The sequence below is a fragment of the Pipistrellus hanaki genome (assembly GCF_964339955.1).
Source record: "Pipistrellus hanaki genome assembly, chromosome: 6".
Taxonomy (NCBI): domain Eukaryota; kingdom Metazoa; phylum Chordata; class Mammalia; order Chiroptera; family Vespertilionidae; genus Pipistrellus; species Pipistrellus hanaki.
Window position 1 is genome coordinate 61,279,688 of NC_140508.1, and position 20,948 is coordinate 61,300,635.

Below are 20,948 nucleotides of genomic sequence, written 5' to 3' on the forward strand. Positions count from 1 at the left end.
ACCCCAAAGCTCTCCTGGTACCCACAGAATGCAGTCCCCTGGAAGGGCCTTCCAAAAAGGTCCTCTCATTAGTTCGGGGATTTGTATTTAATATATGTATTCATTTTTCTTGCTTGCAGCCTAATTTATTTTAGCTGCCCAATTTACGGGGCCAGAATTAACTTGCAAGACTTCTAACTAGTATAGGTTATTTGATACCAAATCTATTTAAAAACCTTAAAATCTTCTCATTAAAAAAAAAAAAATCCAGTTTTGTTGAATATTTTGTCAATCCCAAAGAGTCAGTGTCACCGAAAACAATTGTGACCCATTGCATCCTGGGCTCATCCCGTGTACGCCAGATGTAGGCCATTTTCACTGACAGACATCTGATGTGATTGTCATCCAAAGCAACACGCTCATCTTCCCACCCGAGGGTGCTTTTCCGAGGGCGGTGGTCGGGTAGGTGGGCATCAGGGCTGGTTTAGGTCCGAAGGCCTCATTGGGGGACACAGTGCTGTGAGCAGGTGCCCGTGGGCTTTCTGCACCCACCGCAAGCTCACTCTCCGAGAGTCACCGAACTGTCCCCTCTCCTTTGCAGTGAACCACATGAAGGTCACCCCCATGGACGCGGCCACCGCCTCGCTCCTCAACGTCTTCAACGGGAACGAATGCGGGGCCGAGGGCTCCTGGCAGGTGGGCGTCCAGCAGGACGTGACGCACACCAACGGCTGCGTGGCCCTGGGCATCAAGCTACCTCACACGGAATACGAGATCTTCAAAATGGAACAGGACGCCCGCGGCCGCTACCTGCTCTTCAACGGCCAGAGGCCCAGCGACGGGTCCAGCCCGGACAGGCCCGAGAAGAGAGCCACGTCCTACCAGATGCCCTTGGTCCAGTGCGCATCCTCTGTGTCCCGCCCCGAGGACTTCTCCGAGGACCACAGGGCTCACCAGTTCAGGAGCCGGGCGCCTGGGGGGAGCACCTGTCCCCTATGGCTTGCTGCCCTTGCCTGCCTTTTGACGCTACTGCACTGGAATATCCTCAGATAGAAATGTTTTAAAAGTTCTATTGGATCCAAAGCAGGTTTCCTTACAATTGGCAGTTGTGTGTGTGTGTGTTTTTTTCCCTTAGGAGAAGCGAGGACATTGCTTCCGATGCACTCGAGTGCCCAGGAACTGTCCTGCCCTTTCTCCTCGCCTCACCCCCTCCTCCCCAGCCTGAGTCATGAGCAGCTCTGTTTGAAGTTTCTGCTTTGAACTCTGTCCTGTCTGGGCCCTGGCCCGGGTGCCTTCACAGTAGTAATTGCACTTTAAGACCGCAGCGCGTGGGGTGGAGGGAGCAGAGGGCCAGCGAGGCCCTCTTCTTTTTCTTCCTCCTAATGATGATTTGGTTTCTGAGGGGAGAAGCGAATAACAGGCTACAGCTTTTTATTGTGGCTGCTTCCTGTCTCCCTTGGAAGATGTCTCCTCTCGGTGTTTTACAGCCTGGGATCCGGCAGAGAGTTGTTGGTTCGGGACTGCAAACCAGACACTTCTTTAGGAATCAGGAAGAGACTTGGGTGTAGATATGTACATAGCGAACGGCCCGCGATTTACCTTAGCCACCTTGACAGCCTTGATGCAAAAGAGGGGAGAATCCAACCTTTCAGATGTTGAGTGGAAAAGTCCTTGTGATTAAAGTATCCAAGTAATTTAAACTGTTGTTGTTTTAGCTTGTTGGGAACCCAGGTGGTGGTCAGACGCTGCTTTCTGGGCAGTTGGAGAATGCTTGCTGCTTTCCTACCTGCTAAGGAGACAAGGGCAGCCGGGCAAATGTGGAAAGCGGTCCTGTTACCAGCCGGCCTATGGGATGGCGCCTGTGTTCAATGCCACATAAACAACAGAGTGCCCCTGGTTCTACAGTTTCCTCTCCGGGGGGCCCTCGCCTTGGCTCAGGCTGTATCTATCCAGGGCAATCAGACGGTGTTTCACTCTGGTGTGTCTGCTGCCTCCGAAGATGAGCAACAGAGACCACACGGTTGTACAAGGGCCGGGCTGCCCAAGGAGATGCTGGGGTAGCTTCTGAAGTGGGTTGACTCGTGTGAAACCCGGACTTTGTGTATAGTCTCCTTACCAGGGGACATGCCAGCTTGACTCAGTTCCTGTCCTGCCATTACTTTGGCTCTGTCACTGTCGAGTCTCGGGTCACCTGGTACAGACTGCGAGCTGCCTTCTCACAGACCAGGAAAGGGAGCAGGAATCACGTCTGCCCATTACCTTGCCTCATTACAAATGGTGCTATCGGAACACCACGTGGGATTGCCAGGAGAGGCTGGTGGGGGGAAATGATGAGTAACTGGAATCCTGGATGTGGCTCCAGGCGAACATGGAAACCATGATCGAGTTCAAGCATCACACTTGTATTTAAGAAATAAATTTATGAGATGCTGTAGCATTCGCTGTGGTGTTAGGTTACAATGATGGCACAGAGTGCCAAAGTGCTTTATCTCTAGGTTGTATTTTAAGTTGTGGTGCATACGATGGGGGTTTATTCCAGTGAAAGTACTAACTTAATATCTGCCAAGTTTAATAAACAAAGATGTCAAAAATCCTCCCAGAAGATACAGTTTACCTGTGGATCTATTTAATTAATACTAATGCTATCTTTAAAGGATATAATAAAATTATATGAAATCTATATTCACTGCTGAAGAATACCTCAGTGATTTACTATAAAAGTGGTAGACTTATAGTCACTTAATTCACAGCTTAGACTTATCTGTTCAAACCTTTAAAAAGTACATTTCATATATATGTACATACAAATATATACACACATATATACATAAACCCAAATATATATGTAGTAACATATATACAATGTAGTATATAATTTAGAAATAACATGAAATTCATGCAATCATATCATTTCCTAATGCAGAAAATGACCAATATGTTTTGTGATACAATTAGCTTATACCTGTTGCTTGTTTTATCACCCACATATATCACATCTTATCTTGTTTTATATCAGTCATGTTAATATAAATATGTGTCTTTAAAAGTAAGCCCCTGCCCTAACCAGTTTGGCTCAGTGCATAGAGCTTTGGCCTGTGGACTGAAGGGTCCCAGATTCGATTCCAGTCAAGGGCATGTACTTGGAAGCAGCTGATTGATGTTTCTCTCTCATCGATGTTTCTAACTATCCCTCTCCCTTCCTCTCTGTAAAAAAAAAAAATCAATGAAATATACTTTTTTAAAAAAGTAATCCCCCATGTATCTCCTAAATATCTTTCCAAGTTTTCCTATCATCTTGAAGAAATATAGTGATTTATCTTCAAAAGTCAGGGGTAAGAGCCAGAAATTTTAACTTAAGGCCAAGATGCTGTTTCTGAGAAAAGTATGACTGAGTACAGAATATTCTACAGCAAGCTTAAAATACTCCATAATAAGTACCCCAGAGCTGGCAAGTCTACCCCTAAGTTAGTAGCAGGTAGTTCTACTTGCAAATACTAGGTTTGGGGAATATAGTGAGTAGTGAAAGGATGGCTGTTGGAAACTTCACTGGCTTGCTGGGACTGGAGAACACAAGTACCAATTGACTGTAACAGGATATTTATTATAATCTAATCTAGATCATTCATAAATGCCTTTTATGAAAAAGTTTCCATCTTTTTTGTATACAATTTGCAAAACTAAAGCAGAATTAATGTGCACAAGTCTGCTAAGAGTGAAAATTTAGGCCAGGGTAAGTGATTTATAAGTTACTTTCAAAAAACTGTTGGCCACAACTGGGCCTTCACGTGGCCTTTCTTTTCTTTTTTTTTTTTTAATAAAAATATTTGATGCCAGCCTTCCTTCCACTGCCTGAAACTATAAACTTTTTTTAAATGAGTTGAAATTAAGGAAGCACTACATATACTAGAAGAGAAGAAAGTTCTGTTAGTTTGAGATATCAGCATTCCCCCAAGCCAGGACAGGTATCTTGGTGAGAGCTGGAATAGAATGTGTGTGTGTGCAGATGGTATCCCTGAAGACTCAGAGCTTCAGAAAACCGTGAGTGGTCCAGCTCATAATTCTCTGAACTGTCTCGCCAGTCTCTACGCTGGCTAGATTAGGCATAACCAAAAACGAAAAGCTCCTATTCATTCTACTCTCCTGGAGCGCTGTGACAGCATTTACTGACACCCTGGCATGTCTTCCACATATGGCATTTATGGTATTTCTTCAAGTAATTGCCAAAAGATACAGGGCCATTTTATAATACTCACACCCATTTTGTCTAGATGTTCAGTGGATCTATACATCTCCCTCTGGAATTGATTGTAGCAATTATGAGAGGACCTTTGACTTTTCCCAGGCTTTCACTGCATAAGGCAAATGCATTTCAACACTGTGTTCACCTTCATCGGTCTGCAGAGACTTGTGTTCCGACATTCCTGCCTTCCATAGTTCTCTACACATTGTTTGGTGGATACAAGGTCACACAGAGGGGTTCTCTATATACCCACATGGGCAAGGGCACCTCCAGAGAGGGGCACGTGATGAGAAGGCCCGAGGATGAAAGTTCTTTTAGTAATTGATGGATTCACTGGTTTGTAAGCATGAGCAGCACAAAAGGCCCACAGTGTGTATATCCTGCGTGGGGTGCAACAATGGTTCTAACAGATCTTTTTATAGTTTGTTTTGTGAAAACCCTGCTGTCATGAAGGCTGTGTTCTAGCTGCTGGCTTCCCGATGGCAGATCACTCAATTGGACATCTTGGTGCCTATGCCACCCAAGGTGCAAAAGGAGGCAGTGTGGCAGGTGCAACTACTGGAGCAGACCAGATACCTCGGACCCAGCACAAGCAGAGGGATCATCCCAGCCCAGGGCCATGAAGGATGGGTGCAGCTACAGCACCCGTCACCACCAACTTCAGTGTCCTCCAGAAGATGGGGACCATTGGGGCTTCAGTGAAGCCCTGGGAGCCCTGGCCCTGCCCCAGGAGTTGCGGCTGCTCCCAGCCTGGGCTGGTTCCAGGAAGCTGCTCCCATGACCTCCTCCCCTCCCAGTGGCTTCTCGGAGCCACCATCAGTGACCCCAGCCCCTTGACCCTGTCCATCCCATCCCCCCACCCCTGCAGGACTTCTGCCCATTTTAAAATCAGAGGGCTATATTTTTTGTTTTGTTATTGTGTTGTAGAAGTTTCTGATATATTTTGAATAGTAACCCCTCGTCAGATATAGATTATATGCAAACATTTTCTCTAATTTCAAAGGTTGCCTTTTCACACTAGGAATAAACTGAGGAGGTGAAAAACTTGCACCCTGAAAACTGCAAAACACGGATGAAAGAAATTATTAAAGACACAAATAAATGGAAAGAGATCCCATGTTCATGGACTAGAACAATTAATATTTTAAAATGTCCATATTACTCAGAGAGATGTACAGGCTCAATGCAATTTTTATTAAAATTTCAAAGGCATGTTTTGCAGAAAGAGAAAACAATTCTAAAATGTATCTGGGACCACAAAGGACCCTAAATAACTAAAGCTATCTTGAGAAATAAAAACAAAGCTGGAGGTACCATACTTTCTGATTTCAAAATATATTGCAAAGCCATAGTGACTAAAATAGTATGCTATAAACCAGTATGATACAACATCTGGCATAGACCAATGAGACAGAATAGAGTCCAGACTTAAATCTACATTAATATGGTCAACTGTTCTCTGACAAGGTTGTCAAAATACATAAGGATAGTCTCTTCTATTAACTAAAGGTGTTGGGAAAACTGGATATCCAGATAAAAAAGAATAAAATTTGACCCTTGCACTATTCACAAAAGTCAACTCAAAATTGATTAAAGGCTTTTATATGAAGACCCAAAATTGTAAAGCTCCTATCAAAAAACATAGGAAAAAGGCTTCATGCCATTAGTCTTGGCAATGATTTCTTGGCTAAAAAGCACAGGCAACAAAAGCAAAAGTAAACAAGTGGGATTATATTAAAACAAAAAGGCCTTTTGCACAGCAAAGGAAGCAATAGCATGAAGGAGCAACCTAGGGGTGGGAGAACATATTGCAAGCCATATCTAATAAGGGGTTAATATTCAAAGTACGTATAAGAAACAAAACCTCAAACGAACACAAGGGATTTGAATAGGCCCTTTTCCAAAAAATTATATTTTATATTGTGTCTTTCTTGATTTTTTTTTTTTTTTTTTTTTTTTTTTTGCCATGGAAACAACGGAATGATGTCACAGATGGATTGCATAAATATGGAAGTTGAGGCTTCACAAAACAGTTGGTCAAAGATGAGAAATAGCTCTGATTTCCAAATATAAATAATTTCAATAGCCAAGAAAACAAAGTCTCTGGTACAATAAAATGTACTCTCTAAAGAATCCTCTTTGAATGTGTTCCAGCACAAATGTCTATCTACAATATTTATAGCAAACTCTAGCCAACCTCCGCATTTCCTTATTAGCTTGAAACTAAATGGCAGGAAACACCCAGGGCACCAATAATACTTCAGAATATTGTGCCAATTTTAAACTGAGTAGACTGTACTATGGAGCTAGTTTCTAAATACTTTGAAAAATTCCATTGAAATCAGAGATAACAAACTTGAAAGGCAAGTCCTTTTCTGAATCAATAAATAAAACATCAAAGTGATTATTGAGCCAAAGATCCAAAGAAGTCATGTGCAACTTTCAGCATAATAAAGCAGTGAATATGAATTCAAATGAGCAGCCTGACTTAATAAAAACAAACAAACAATACTATCTATTTCTGGAGCAACCATTCTCCTAGGGAATGATGTAGGCATTAACATCACTGTACTCTGCCCAATTGTCCACTTGTACCTGGTTTCTGAACATTTTTCAGACCATAGAGGGCCAATAAATTCATGTTTCACTTTTAATTCAGCTGAAGAGCAGCAAGATGTTGGAGAGAAGGGTGGTGCTAAAAATAATTAAAAAGTAATTGGAACTCTGGAAGCCCACAGTTCTGTAACAATATATAAATTTTGTGAAGAGAATATAAAATCTCTCACCTTAGCTGACCCATCTAATGATTTGTAAGAAATCCAGAAAGACACAGATCTTGTTGTGGGAACTGCTCTCTCATTTTGCTGCTTCATCTGATCAAGTTGGGCAGAGCTGTCATTTCCTGCAGCCTTTCTAGAGTTGCCTTGTGCTCTGTGCTTTAGCTTTTTTAGACTTGTGGTGGAAAGAGCATGAACTTTGGAGCAAACAGACATGTGTTTGAATTCCTGCTTGCCCACTCCCCTCTGGCCCCCTTTGGGTAAGTCCTTCAGCTTCTCTTTGCTCAACATTCCCACTTATGTAATGAGAATCATGACCTAGTTAGAAGCTTTCATAACAGACCTGCATTTATCAGTGTCCTGGATTCATGGACTCTCCCATTTCCGCATGGAAATATGCTGGCTAATGCCCATGACCTTGGTGCTTTAGCACCTTGCTCCCTGGAGTGTGAACCATTAGCATTGCATCTCATGTGAGGTTGTTAGAGATGCACAATCCCAAGCTCCATTCCAGACCTGCAGAATCAGAATCTGTGTTTTAATTAAATCTCTCTCTCTCTCTCTCTCTCTCTCTCTCTCTCTCTCATTCTTGTACACATTAAAGTTTGAAAGATGCCACCAGCTGAGTTGTATGCCCATTAAGTTGTTTGAATTCTCAAGCTTATTTATGTTGGCTGTGCTTTTATGTTGTAATTATAGAATTAATTTCAAAGCTGATGTTTAAAAAGAGAAAATTAATAAACAAAACAATTATTAAATATGTTTCTAAAGAGTGTTTTCTCCATGAAATCCAAATTGAATGTATTGGGAAGACAATATAAAAGGTGATGAAAATATTGCTGTTGAGTAAGGTATAAGTAAGAGAACTTAAATTACTGGTTAGGACAGGGGACAAAAATGTAGAAGGGATCGGAGCTCTAATGATTTCACAGTATCTCTACATTCTTCTTTCTCCTTGAGAGAAACCAAAACTGGAAATTGTGGGCCATGCTTTATAAGTGAGATGTTTGCAAGAAGTTGGTGAACCAATCAGTAAGGAAAGTTCCTTATAAAAAGATTGATGAGTAAATATGTTTATATATTTTTCATTAAAATATTCAAATTCATAAAATCTTCTCTGAGACCAAGATTCATAATTTTAGTACTTATGTTTTCTTCTATATGAATTTATTGTTTCAGATCTTATATTTAGGTCTTTGATCCATTTATAATACATTTTTGTACTATGGGCCCTAGCTGGTTTGGCTTAGTGGGTAGAGTGTCTGCCTGAGGACTGAAGGGTCCTGGGTTCAATTCTGGTCAAGGTCATGTTCCTCAGTTGCACGCTTGATCCTTGGCCCTCGTCTGGACGCATGTGGGAGGCAACCAATCAAAGTGTCTCTCTCACATCGATGTTTCCCTCTCTCTTTCTCTCCCACTTCCTTCCACTCTCTCTATAGATCAATGAAAAAATATCCTCAGGTGAGAATTAACAACAACAAAAAATTTGTACATGGGTAGTTAAGGGTAAAAGGAGCCAAATATATGGTGATGGAAGATAATTTAACTTTAGATAATAGGTACACAATCTACAGGTCACAAGTCATAGAAATATATACTTGAAACCTGTGAAATCTTATTAACTAATGTCACCCCAATAACTATAATTTAAAAATAAAAAGAAAATATTCAAGGTATGTTTGGATCATCATCTATGATATTCTGACTTTAACTCACTCTAGGTATTAGTTGAACAGTTAATCATTCCTAGTGGTGCGTGCTCCCCTGTGCTATCCACCTTGCAGAATTGTTGTAAAGATTAGAAATGATGAATGTGGATGGTTCAGAGTGGCTGCTCAAAAAATAAAAGTTATTAGAAGGTGGTCATGCTGCTTGTCATAGTTCGTCTTAGGACTTTAATGCATCTTTGGGGCCCCTCTCCTTTGTGAGGCATTTGACTTTAGGGGCTATTATATGTAAGACGATGAAAGTGGCACTGTGCAAAGTGCAGAGATTAACACACTGACTCCAACTTCCAGGAGTTTATTGATAAGGTAACAGAAATAATAATCATTTAAGTCAAGGTGTTTTGTGTGCATTTTGATAGTTATTCAGTTTTAGAAAAATTTGACACACAATAAGGTGTAGACAGACAATGTCTATAAACAACCATTTGAATAATACTGATTCTATTGTGTTTAAAGTCACATAACCTAACACTCATCGTTTTAACCGCTTTAAAGTGTATAGTTCAGTGGCATTTGGTACATTCACAATGCTGTGCAAACATAACCACGATATGGTTCCAGAACACTTTCATCATCCCCAAAGGAGATGAATACTCTTTAAGCAGCCACTCTCTAAACCCCTTCCCCCAGCCCCAGGAACCCACAAATCTGTGTTCTGGTCTCTATAGATTGGTCTATTCTGGATATTTTATTTAAATGGAATCATGCATTATATTGCATTTTTCTATCTGGGTAATTCACTTATTATGTTGTAGTATTTAACAGTACTTCATTATTTTATATGGATGAATAATATTCCACTGTATACTTTATTTTGTTTATTTATTCATCAGCTCATGGGCATTTAGGTTGTTTTCATTCTGGGGGTATTGCAAACAGTGCTGTTATAAACATTCATGTAAAAGTTTCTGTTTGGACAACTGTTTTCAGTTCTTTGGGGTATATATCTAAGAGGAAAGTTGTTAGGTCATAGAATAAATCTATGGTTCACTTATTAAGAGGAAAGTTGTTAGGTCATAGAATAAATCTATGGTTCACTTATTAAGAAGCAAGTGCATAACTTCACACTCCCACCAGCAGTGGATAAGGGTTTCTATTTCTCTCCATCCTTGCTAACATTTGAATTTTCTATTTTTTAAAGTTATAGCCATACTAGGGGCTGTGAATTGGTTTTGCACTGTAGTTTAGTTTGTATTTCTTAATGACTATTGATGTTGCACATCTTCTCATGTGCTTGGCAGCCATATGTGTATCTTATTGGGACAGCTTTTTCCAGTCTATTTTGTATAAGGTTGTTCTGTGTTTTGGTTGTTGAATTATGTGATTTCCTTATATATTCTGGGTCCTAGACCTTTATCAGTCTTAAGTATACCTTAGAGATGTTGCTGGTTCAATTTCAACCATCACAATAAAGTATCACAATAAAGTGAGTCACATGATTTTTCTGTTTCTCAGTGCATATAAAAGTTATGTTTATACTATACTGTGATCTATTATGTGTACAATAGCATTATGTCTAAAAAAAAGCCTCCATACATACCTTAATTTAAAAGAACTTTATTGCTAAAAAATTGCTAACCATCATCTGAGCCTTCAGCAAGTCATAATCTTTTTGCTGGTTGAGAGTCTTGCCTCAATATTAAAGAAAATGCAGTATTTGAGAATCTCAATAAAGCAAAGCACAATAAAACAAGGTATGCCTGCTTATTATTTACAAATATTTCTTATGATTTTAAGGGTTTTCTTTTCCTTTCTTGATTGTGTCCTTCGATGCACAAAGTTTTTAATCTCAATGCAGTCCAATTTATTTATTTTTACTTTCTTGCTTGTATTTTTGATATGGTATGTAAGAAACCATTGCCAAGTCAAAGGTCATGAAGATCTCCTACCTTTTTTCAAAGAGACTTATAGTTTTAGGTCTTACATTTAGGTCTTCAAACCTTTTTGAGTTAATTTTTGTATCTGGTATGAGATAAAGGTCTAACTTTCTTTTTTTACATTGTGGATATTCAATTGTCCTAGCACGATTTGTTGAAGAAACTATTTTATTCCTCACTGAATGGTCTTGACACACTTCTTGAAATCAAGTGACAATAGATGTATAACTATTTATAAAGTCTCAATTCTATTCCAATATCAATAAATATGTAATTTTATATATACCTTTATTTATTATATATCCTTATGTCAATACCACATTATTTTGATTATTGTAGCTTTCTAGTAAGTTTTGCAATGTAAAAATATAGGCACTGAAACTTGGTTCTTCTTTTTCAATATTGTTTTAGCTATTTATAGTCACTGGCAATTTTTGTGAACTTTAGGACTGGTTTTTCCATCTCCGCAAAATAAAAGCTATTGAAATGTCATAGAAATTCCATTAAATCTTTAAATTGCTTTGGGGAATATTGCAATCTTAACAATATTATCTCATTCATAGACAAATTAAAAAAAAAACACTATAATATCACACTCAATGATGAAACACTGAAAAATTATCCTCTTCATATCAGGAGCAAGACAGAATGCCTACATTAGCCTTCCCTGGTCTTGGGATTTTTAGAAAACACAGTTCTCTTATTTGTGTGTATATTTGATGTATGTGGCTCCAGCATTCCGTTATTGTTTGCAACACAGTGGTCTTCCATTCCAGAGTTCTTTGTAGCAAAAGTTGACTTTCATCCTTCAGTTAAATCTAATTAAGAAAATCAACTGAAGGAATGTCCCATAAAAGTGAGATGTTATTATGTGCTAATGAAAGGCAGATTGCCTCCCAGTTCCTTAAGTCATAAACACGGGCTGTGTTCCTATGAAAGGGTCTTAATTACCTGTCCCTGGAGTGTTCTCATAATGATGGCTATTATCATGTGCTGTAAGTGCCCAAACATGCCGTCTGCATGCAGAAAATAGTCTACCAAGTATTTGAAACGATGGTTTTTGTTAAGCCAATCCAAGTTTAGACCCTAAATTGCTCTACTTTATAGCAAAACCATTTACTTTATAACCTCCATGTAGAAGGTTGCTTGCTTTTCTGATGTATCCAAGGATGTTTTTAGACAAACTATATTGTTGAGGAAAGAGTGGGAGTAAAGTGCCAATCAGGGAGTTCATCTTATTGACTTAACCACAGGTGGGTCTTGATGTGGCCAGCCTCATGGTCTCCTCTCTCCACCAAATCCATTTGCCTCAGTGTCATGCTCCTTCACCCCAACCATCTCACACAATGGTTGGCATAGGAAATGTATTTTCTTTTCGTATTCCCCTGCCTAGGCAACCTAGCCATAATCAATTACGTTAGACCTTAATGGTATTTTTTTTTAATGAAGAGTCAGCTGGATCTCAGAGCCATGGTGTAATATCAGAAATACTACAGAGAGAATTTTTATTTCACTAGGTCACAAGTTATTCCCTTGTACTGTTTATTACCCCGTAAGTAGTGGGCCTTAGAGCTGAGTTCCTCAAATGCATGCTCTCTCCTAACTTCTCTTTCTTTTCTAATTTTTTGTAGAGGTATTTTTTTTTAAGTCCTCAATACAAACCAGTTTCTTCTCTGAGAATTCCCTGCTCTCCCTAACAGAGGTAGGGGTGTGTGTGTGTGTGTGTGTGTGTGTGTGTGTGTGTGTGTTTATTTGTATCACAAAGCTTTCTTTTGTCTTACAAATTAGTGTCCTAGGCTTTAATGGATGACTCCTTCTTGGCTGGATCTCAGCTAGCTCTCAAAGGGGAGGAAAAGGCAGTGGCCCCTAATGAGTTCTAAATTAGTTTTAAAAAGAGTCCTACACATCCTTATCTTCCTTGGGCCAGCATGAGCTGGGGTGGATGTCATCTCTAGCAGCAAGCACCACATTGAGCGATGAGCACTGTTTCCGTTTTGTTTTATTCTTACTGTTGAATGTTAAGAAGCAGCCTCCCCTGAAATTCTTTACAATTCAAGAGTCAACCCAAATAAGGCTCTATTTCCAGTCAGCTTCTTCCCTCCATTTTCTTCTTCCAATCACAGTTTGTCCTCAGTTCATCTTTGTATAATTACAATAACCACATAGGATTCACAGATTATTCCAAAACCATTCATCCTAAAGATCAACCTTCAAGTGTGAAAAATACCAGAGTTATCTGATGTTTCTTTCCCCCAATTCTTATGTTCTTATTCCTCAATCTTCTCTGCCAGTTTTTCAGGATTTGAGATGTAATCTGTAGCATGCTAATCAAGCATCCTTTATTCAGTTGATAAGTGTCCAAGTGCCTGGTTGCCTATCACTGGTCCTCATTTACACCTAAAGTATAGGTGGAGATCCTGGGTACCAGGTCCCCAGTCTCAGTACCTTACTTATCAATCCATATATCCTCTTCCTTAGACTCTCACCTCACTAACACTTTCCTGAGCTGTTTGAGATTACACTCATGCCCATCCCTCCCTAACTCACCCCTAGGCAGGCTCCATTTCCTTGGTGGCAATTTCCATATTTGTCACCTTACAACATGTTATTTACTACCTGACACTTCTGCTACAGAGGGAAATCTTTCAGGGAAGGAAGTGTGTCTACCTTGCTCATGCTTTGTCCACATCCTAGACCTCAGTTCGTTGCAAACGTGTTCTGGATCAATAACTACACATCGAGTGTGCTCTCTCTTTTCTCCCACTCACCATAAAGCTTGAATTCTTTACAAATTGCCTCAGACAGAATTCAAAGTTACAGAATATGACAGAATTTGAAACAGAGCCAACAGATTTTACCATAGCTTTAGCAATAAAGTCAGCAGAACTCTAGCTTCAAAAAACTTTCTTTTGATTCAATTCAGCATGTTTGATGATGTTGCTCTAACTCTCTTATCCAGAACTCTTGTCAAGAGCAAAGTTAATTGTAAGAGCTTCCCTATGCAAAGACACCCATGGCTTGTCTAAGAAACAGAAAGGGAATTCTTTACTCAGGAGGCAGAAAAAAGAACCTTGCCTGGGGAAATTACACACAGATAGTCCCAGAAACAAATGAGAAGATATATGCCTTTTCAGTTCAATGTCTAAAGAGCAAGGCAGCCAAAGCCAGTCGCCAGGAGCCCAGAGCACTAATTCGGCCGAAATATACGGAGCCGGTGAAAGGAGGGAAGCCATGCCTGCAGTAAGGCTTCTAAAGACAACCAAGCTGTTTCAATCAATTGATACAAGAAAAGTTAATGTCGCTTAGTTTTTCCATTTCTATAAATTTGTATTTTTAACAAGTTAAATATAGGTTATAATTCAGTAAGAGAATTTACTGAAGAGACTATTTTCAATACCAAAGACTTAATCCTATATTCTAAAGTCACCTGCTAGTTCATGCTTACCTAGCTTATAGGTACAGTCTTGTATTTATACATCAAAACTATAACATCAAAGTTCTACAATGGCAAAGGCGGCAGCTGTCAGAAGCCCTTCCAGGACATCTACTTCCTCAGGTGGATTGCTGCTGTCTCATCATACTGACCTAGGAGTGGGATCTCTCTGTGTTTGTAGGATAAGCAAAATCCCCAGAAATGAAGAGAGAGAAAATTGTTGCTAAGGTAGAAACTCTCCCTAGAACCATCTGCAGGCACACTACACCCTCATAACCATCTGTCTATGCAGCTGTCAGTGTTATATGTGCTGCCTACGAGATGAAAATGTACAGCTCAGTTTTTCTGTCCCCAGGTAATCCTTGGTGGGTGGTAGAAAGCCACACAAGGAGTGTCCTTCCAGGGATAATGAGGCCAGTGAGGAGAGCAGCAATGAGCTGGAGCCAATATGCCAGGCCAACAAAAGAAGCTCGGGTAGGGCCTGTGGGAATATTGAAAATGTTTGCCATGACTCCGAGGATGAGCTGAAAACACGAGCTGGAGTGGCAGGAGAAACCCGAAACATGACACACAAGAACATGATGTGGGGCAGAGTAGGGAACTAGAAGCTTGATTTCTGGGTGGGGATGGAGGAGGTCACTGGCTAGGTGGGAGCCCAAAGGAAGAGCTGCAGCCCTTGGGGAACAAGGACGAAAGTGACAGTTCCCAGCTGTTGGAGACACCCGAGTGTTGGCTGTAGTCTTTCCCCTCCCAGTTTTTACTTTTATCTATTCCCGCCTTTTTCCAAGCAGTTCCCAAAGAACGAATGGAAGAAGCACATTTTTCAAAGTTATCTGTCCCAGTCCTGGTAATTTTAACTGATCTCAAGATTCCCGGGTTAGGAGCCAGAGGTGGATTGTGAGAAATATGATGAAGTCAAGCAAAACATTATCACTTCAGCTCCAAGTTCATCTGCTTCCTTCACCTTTGGGCTGTGTCATCTTCATTTTCCTTTCCCTCACACTTTCCAATTTCCCCTCGCCTCTGGGGATGGGCAAAGCACTGGCCGCTCGCCTTCAGCCTTCAGTCCAGCAGGTGGGGGCACACCCAGGGCCTGGGTCTGGAAAGCTGAGTCTGGTATCCCACCTTTGGGAGTTGTTGCATTTTCTCCTGACCCTGAGGAACTACTGAAGCTGTTGAAACAGGGAATGGTGAGATCATACAGTGACATTAAGAGTGGATGAAGGATTCTAGAGGTTAGAGTGGTGGCTGGATGACTAATCAGTTAGAGCAGGTTAACCAGTACTCCAGAAGGTGCCAATGGCAGCAAGGATGGAGAGTAATGAGCCTACGCATGATAGATTAATGGATCAGCACACACCTTCTGTTGGAATTTTCAGTTCTGTATGATTACTATATAAGGATATGTTATATCTTAGTATTACCAGTGCTTCAGTGGTCCCAAGAGGTCTAGTGTCATCATTGAAAGTGCTTCCTAAATACCTGTCACCAGAAGAGAAGGTTCTTTGGGGGCTCTGGGGACCGTGAGAGCTGGAAAGGATCTCAGCCTTGTTGGCGAGCTCTCAACTCCCCCGTGGAGTCTGGGTTTCAACAGCTGCACTTAAAGAAGATATCTTCTTTAAACTCAACTGTGTTTAGTTGCCTGCTGAGTTTAGGTAGTCAAGGAGATACACAGGAGAAAAAAAAAAAAAAGATAAGCATGGGACTGCTCTGTGCGTGCTGTGATGTCCCTGGGATGCAGGGCCAGCACGTCTCATTTACTGAAGATAGCACATGTTTAATGGAAGTGCCAGCCATGGTGGGGTTTAGTGGCTCTCCTGTCGCCTGACTTGGTAAGCTAGGGATATTAGCAATCCCGAAGCCTGTGGACTCCCACGTGAGTCAGGTGTGAGGGATTTTAATGTCTTCGGTGGGCTCAGAGAAGATTCTCTGCCCACATTTCTCAAACACTGTCCTGTGAAAATGAAATGCGAAGGGCAGTAATGATGATGGTCACTATGGCTCACTAGGTTCCAGTTCTGGGCCTGGTGTTTCGGAGGGTTATCAGTAAAATTGACACAGCTCCCCAAGACAAGCACTTGTACTTACCTACCACTGCTTAACACACTGCCCCAAAGCTCAGTGGCTTGAAGCAAGAATTGGTTATTATTGTGTGAACGATAGTGTGGACAGAAGTTTGGAGAGAGCACAGCCAGAGGAGCTCACTCTGCTGCATGGTGTCTGCGGCAACAGCTGGGAAGGCACTAGTGGCTGGGGCCAAAGGGGCTGGGCTGATGGGCATCCCCCCCTCCACACACAGACCTGCTGGCAGCGAAGGCATCATGGCAGGGTGGTTGACTGTTCAGGGCTCCAAGAGTGACAGGAAGTGGGAGCTGCCTTGCTCTAGGACCTGGACCCTGGAACAGCATCACTCCCTCTAAGTTCTATCAGCCAAAGTAGTCACAGAAACTTTCCCCTGGGGCATGTTCAAGGGAGGGGACATACCCTCCACCATTATTATTACCCCTATTTTATAGAAGAAACTGAAGCCAATGTCGTGGTTCTTGTTTCAGCATTAAGTAGGGTTCAGCAATCTGGAGAAAGGCTGCAGTCCAGAGATGAAAGATAATTTTGAAAGGCATTGGGGGTCAGAGGAGCCTAGCTAAAAAAGCTGTTTTTCTTATCTCGGGACCCTTGCTTTTTATTAACACAATTTGTTTTAAGGCAAGGTGGAGATATACACTTCAAAGGGTAAGGTTTCTGTACAGAAACATTGTCAGAATGGAGAATAGTCTATGGCTGTTCAGGTGGTTAGCCAGTAGAAGGCAATAACATGTAGACTAAGATGCCCTGAGCTGTCTGGCAGCAAATAATCAATTTAATGCATCCTTTTCAGGTTTGGGGAAATGCATTTAGCCATTCCAGCAGGCTATAACATATGAGACTCAGCCCTTGTTGAATCCCCCAAGTTCCATCAACCTTTTGTTGAAACTCTTGCAATTATGACATGCTGGAATTGGCTTCCAGCAGGCCAAGTAATGGAAGACACTGTGTTTCTTCCTATAAAAAACATAGCTGAGCCCTAGGCGATTTGGCTTACAGACTGAAGGGTAGTGGGTTCAATTCTGGTCAAGGGCACGTACTAGCCAGGTTGGGGCCCTTGTGGGAGGCACCCAATCGATGTGTCTTCTCACGTGGATGTTGGTATCTTCCTATCTGTCTCTCCTTCTCCTTTCCACTTGCTTTAAAAGTCAATGGAAAAATATCTTCAGATGATAAGAAAGGAAAAAGAGAAGCACAACTGAGGTTGGAAAATATAAGTAACTATAGGTCTTTTTGCTTTTCAGCACACATGTGAGTGAACATTTGATATAAATAAGATAAAACTTAGTGAGGGGCAAACTGCTTTTCTGACAGGACTTAGAATGAAACATAGCAAATCACTTTGCTACCACCTCTTCATACCGTATTTCACTAGCTGGCCAGGCCCAGTCCAAGGCACAGCTGCACAGCTTGAGAGGTTGTTCAAGGTAAAGGAAGAGGAAAAACACAAATGAATAAAATCACCAACTTAAAAGAGAAATACCTGGCTCAGTGTGGGTTTCTTTCCCCAGAGGACACTATTATGTTTATATAATGAAATAAGCCGAGTCCATTGGGAACCCCTTATTATTAGGTTTCCTCTTAAGATGGAGTTATAAATGAAAACATAACTTGCTATTTTAGTATTTTGTTTTTCAAGGAAGAAAAACCTATTGCAAAAACAAATTTAAACAAGAAAAACTTACCCATTTCAAGCACTTGTTTATTTTCTTATTTTCCAGGCTAAAACTGTCTCCTTTCATCTCTGATTTTGTTGGGGGCTGATGAGAAGAGGGTTGTGTTTTTTTCTTTTTTTTCTTTTTCCAGAATCTGGAAAGTCGCTTCTCAAATGTGAGCAGTACTAAATCCTCCCTAATTGGAGACTAGTTCTGAATTCAAGCCCTCCCCTGCATAGCTGTGGGCCAAGAGCTCCGCACAGTGGCAGGAAGGGGAAAGGCAGTGCTGAGGAGCGGGGACGGGGGTGGGGGGTGGGGAGGTGGCGCTGCAGGGTTTCATCGAGGATTTCAGAGGCTCCACTGGATTACCGGGATCACAGTTGCTCTCTGGATCTTTTATGTCTCTCTTCTAGCATGTGTGCTGCCAGAGTGTTGCTATTCTATCTCATCAGCTACATATGAATCTTCACAAAAAGTCTCCTGCGGCTGCTTTGCAATCCTAGTGTATTTTGTGGGCTTGACACTTTCATGTTTGAATTTCATGTTTGAATATCGTTCATATCATAGACTGTGATCGCTTTCTTGGCTTCCTTATCAATATGTGCTAATTTCTAATCACACACGTAGAAGGAAGTTGCACTTGAGTAAGAGACCTGTTCCTGAAGAAGATTTTCAAACAGAGCCCAGACTTTTCCTGCATCCAGTCTTGAAAAAGGATGTGTGTTGGCTCCCTTGCTAAGGGGTCACTCCACTGTGTCCTCACTGTCCACACTGGCCCCCTGACAGTCCTCCCTGTCCTCACTGGCCCCCTGACAGTCCTCACTGACTCTCTGGAATAGGCCAGGCACACTCTGCCTCACCTACATATGCTATCCCTTACCAGCAATGCTCCTTGTTCAGATGGACCTGTGGCCCAGGCCATTACGTCTGCAGCTCTTCATCTAACTGTCACCTACCCAGTGAGGTAACTGCCACCCTCACACATGCATTGTCCCAGCACCTCTTTCTGCTCTTTACTTTTCCTAAAGCCTGGACACCACCTAGCATTCCATCTACATTGCCTTATTTCCTCTTGTCTCTCACGCCTCACCCGCACCCTCCCTGCCCTTGCATGTGAGCTGTGTGAGCACCAGGCAGGATTTCTGTCTGTTCTGTTCATGGCTCTAACCTGAGCTTGGAATAGTGTCTGCTTTGCAGAAGCCACTCCATGAGTATTTGTTGAATGAATGTCTAGAGAGTAAATAGGATAAGCCTAGCTCACAAGTCTTAACTCCTGACAGTTTCAAATTGTGCATTTCTTGGGGAATTTTTAATGTGGAAATGCATGTCATTAAAAAAAATTTCATTGATGAAGTCAGGCATTATTAATATTTTAAGTTTATTATTTCAAATTTGCATAATTTATATTTACACAAAATGCAAACACACATGAATATATTCCCCTGGCAATAAAACTAAATTATTACAATTTAAGACTGAAGTCCTTTTTATGGTATATCTGTAGGATACAGTTTTAAAAAGAACATTTATCTGGAAGTTGTCTAATAAAATAAACACTAGGACACTGGTAAGCCAGTTCAGTACATTGGTTTCAACTTTCACTTGAAGATAACTGGCAGAGTAAGTTCTATATTTACTCTCTTTCTTCTTAAAAGTAATATGCATCAAAACAATTGTGTTGGCTAAAATGGATGTAAAAGAAACATGTTATTAAATATTTTGATGAGCAGATCTTTCTAGCTTTACTATATGCTGAACTCCTGGGCAACGATGCTTACCTTTGTGTACGAAATAACGAGAGGTATCACTTTTATGTGGAAAATTCAGTTATGAAGGCAAAGGCTTCCAGACTCGGACTCTATAATCCAAAGTAGCAATCACTTCTGTGTGGGGCTTGTGTTCGTAATAGCATGTGCATCTAGTGCCACCGTGTGTTTAGTAGAGAGAACTACAAAAACTGCAGGCAAAGACTAATGAATGCCATCAGGGCAATATGCTTATCACATCTGTTAGGGATGTTGCTTTCTCAACTAATTGTTAACTTATTTCAGTCATATCTATTAAACTCCCAAGTCTAATTTTTCAATTACTAGCGAAATTTCAAAACAATAATAGTGCATTGTGCATAGTAAAGTGCCCTGTGATATTTTTTTTCCCTATAAAAACATCTGGAAAATCTATCATTCGTCCATGCAGCTAAGCAGAGACGTTAGGTTCGTTGTAATTAAACTGCTACAAAAAAAGAGGTCATTTCTCTGTCCATTTGAGTGGCTTGAGGGTAGATTTGGAATCATATGGTTCTGGATTCAAACCCTGATTTCCCATGTATGGTTGTTTTTTTGTTCGTTTGTTTGTTTTGTTTTTGGCAAGCTACTAGTACTTAGCTTTTCTGAGCCTCAGTGTCCTTACATGTGAAATGGGATAATAATAGTGCTTTGTGGGTGGCCCACATAATCCACTTAGCAGAGTCTCTGACAAATGCTAGTTGCTCAAGAGTTGTTTGTCTCACAATTGCCAGAGAGCCCAGGATCAGGGTCTTAGCGGCTGGCCTCCATCAGGAGCCTGGAGGGTCAGGCGAGCTGAACAGTGCTGGGTCCACTCCCAGCACCACCTTCCTCCACTCCTCCCTGCCGGGCAGAGACTACCATGGCACTGAGGCTACCTTGGGCTCTGTGCTTCGGTTTAGGTGATGCTCTTTGCTGTCCTGTGCTAAGAGGGAAGAGGCCTGGCAAGTGTGGTGCAGCCCTGCTGGTCTTACTCCATTTCACACACTCTCTTTCTTGCTCCGTGTTTGAAATTCTATTGAAAATATGAAGAATGTTTACATGACCTGTCCGTGAAAGCTTAAAGGGGGAGAGGCTCGGGGAGCCGTGGAGAAAGCCCAGCGAACAGGAGCAGTTGACAAGCTAAAGAAATCACTTTGAAGAAGCATCCCATCAAGGCTCCCGAGGAAACAGCCTCTGAACATTCTAAGTCACCCTTCTGTCCTCCCACGACAGGGCGGGTTATTGTGGGGCAGACATGACAAGCCATCAGACAAGGCCCGAAGTAGGTGCCATCAGCGTATTGTAAACAGGCTCTGCAGTTGCAGGTACGGGAACAATTCATCACCGAAAACCACATGTTTGTATTATGTGCCTGTTCCGTGTGAGACACAGTTCTAAACACCAACAAACAA

The 20,948-nt window shown here is 41.4% G+C and overlaps 1 protein-coding gene across 1 annotated transcript in view; it reads left to right on the plus strand.

Annotated features, from left to right (window-relative positions):
* The window catches only part of APCDD1 (APC down-regulated 1), a 30,485-nt gene extending 27,826 nt beyond the window's left edge, over positions 1-2,659 (plus strand). Inside the window, exon 5 of the mRNA XM_084887764.1 lies at positions 581-2,659. Coding sequence (XP_084743890.1) covers positions 581-1,032 — 452 coding nt within the window. The 3' untranslated portion in view covers positions 1,033-2,659. The remainder of the gene's footprint in view (positions 1-580) is intronic.
* Positions 2,660-20,948: the final 18,289 nt, after the last annotated feature.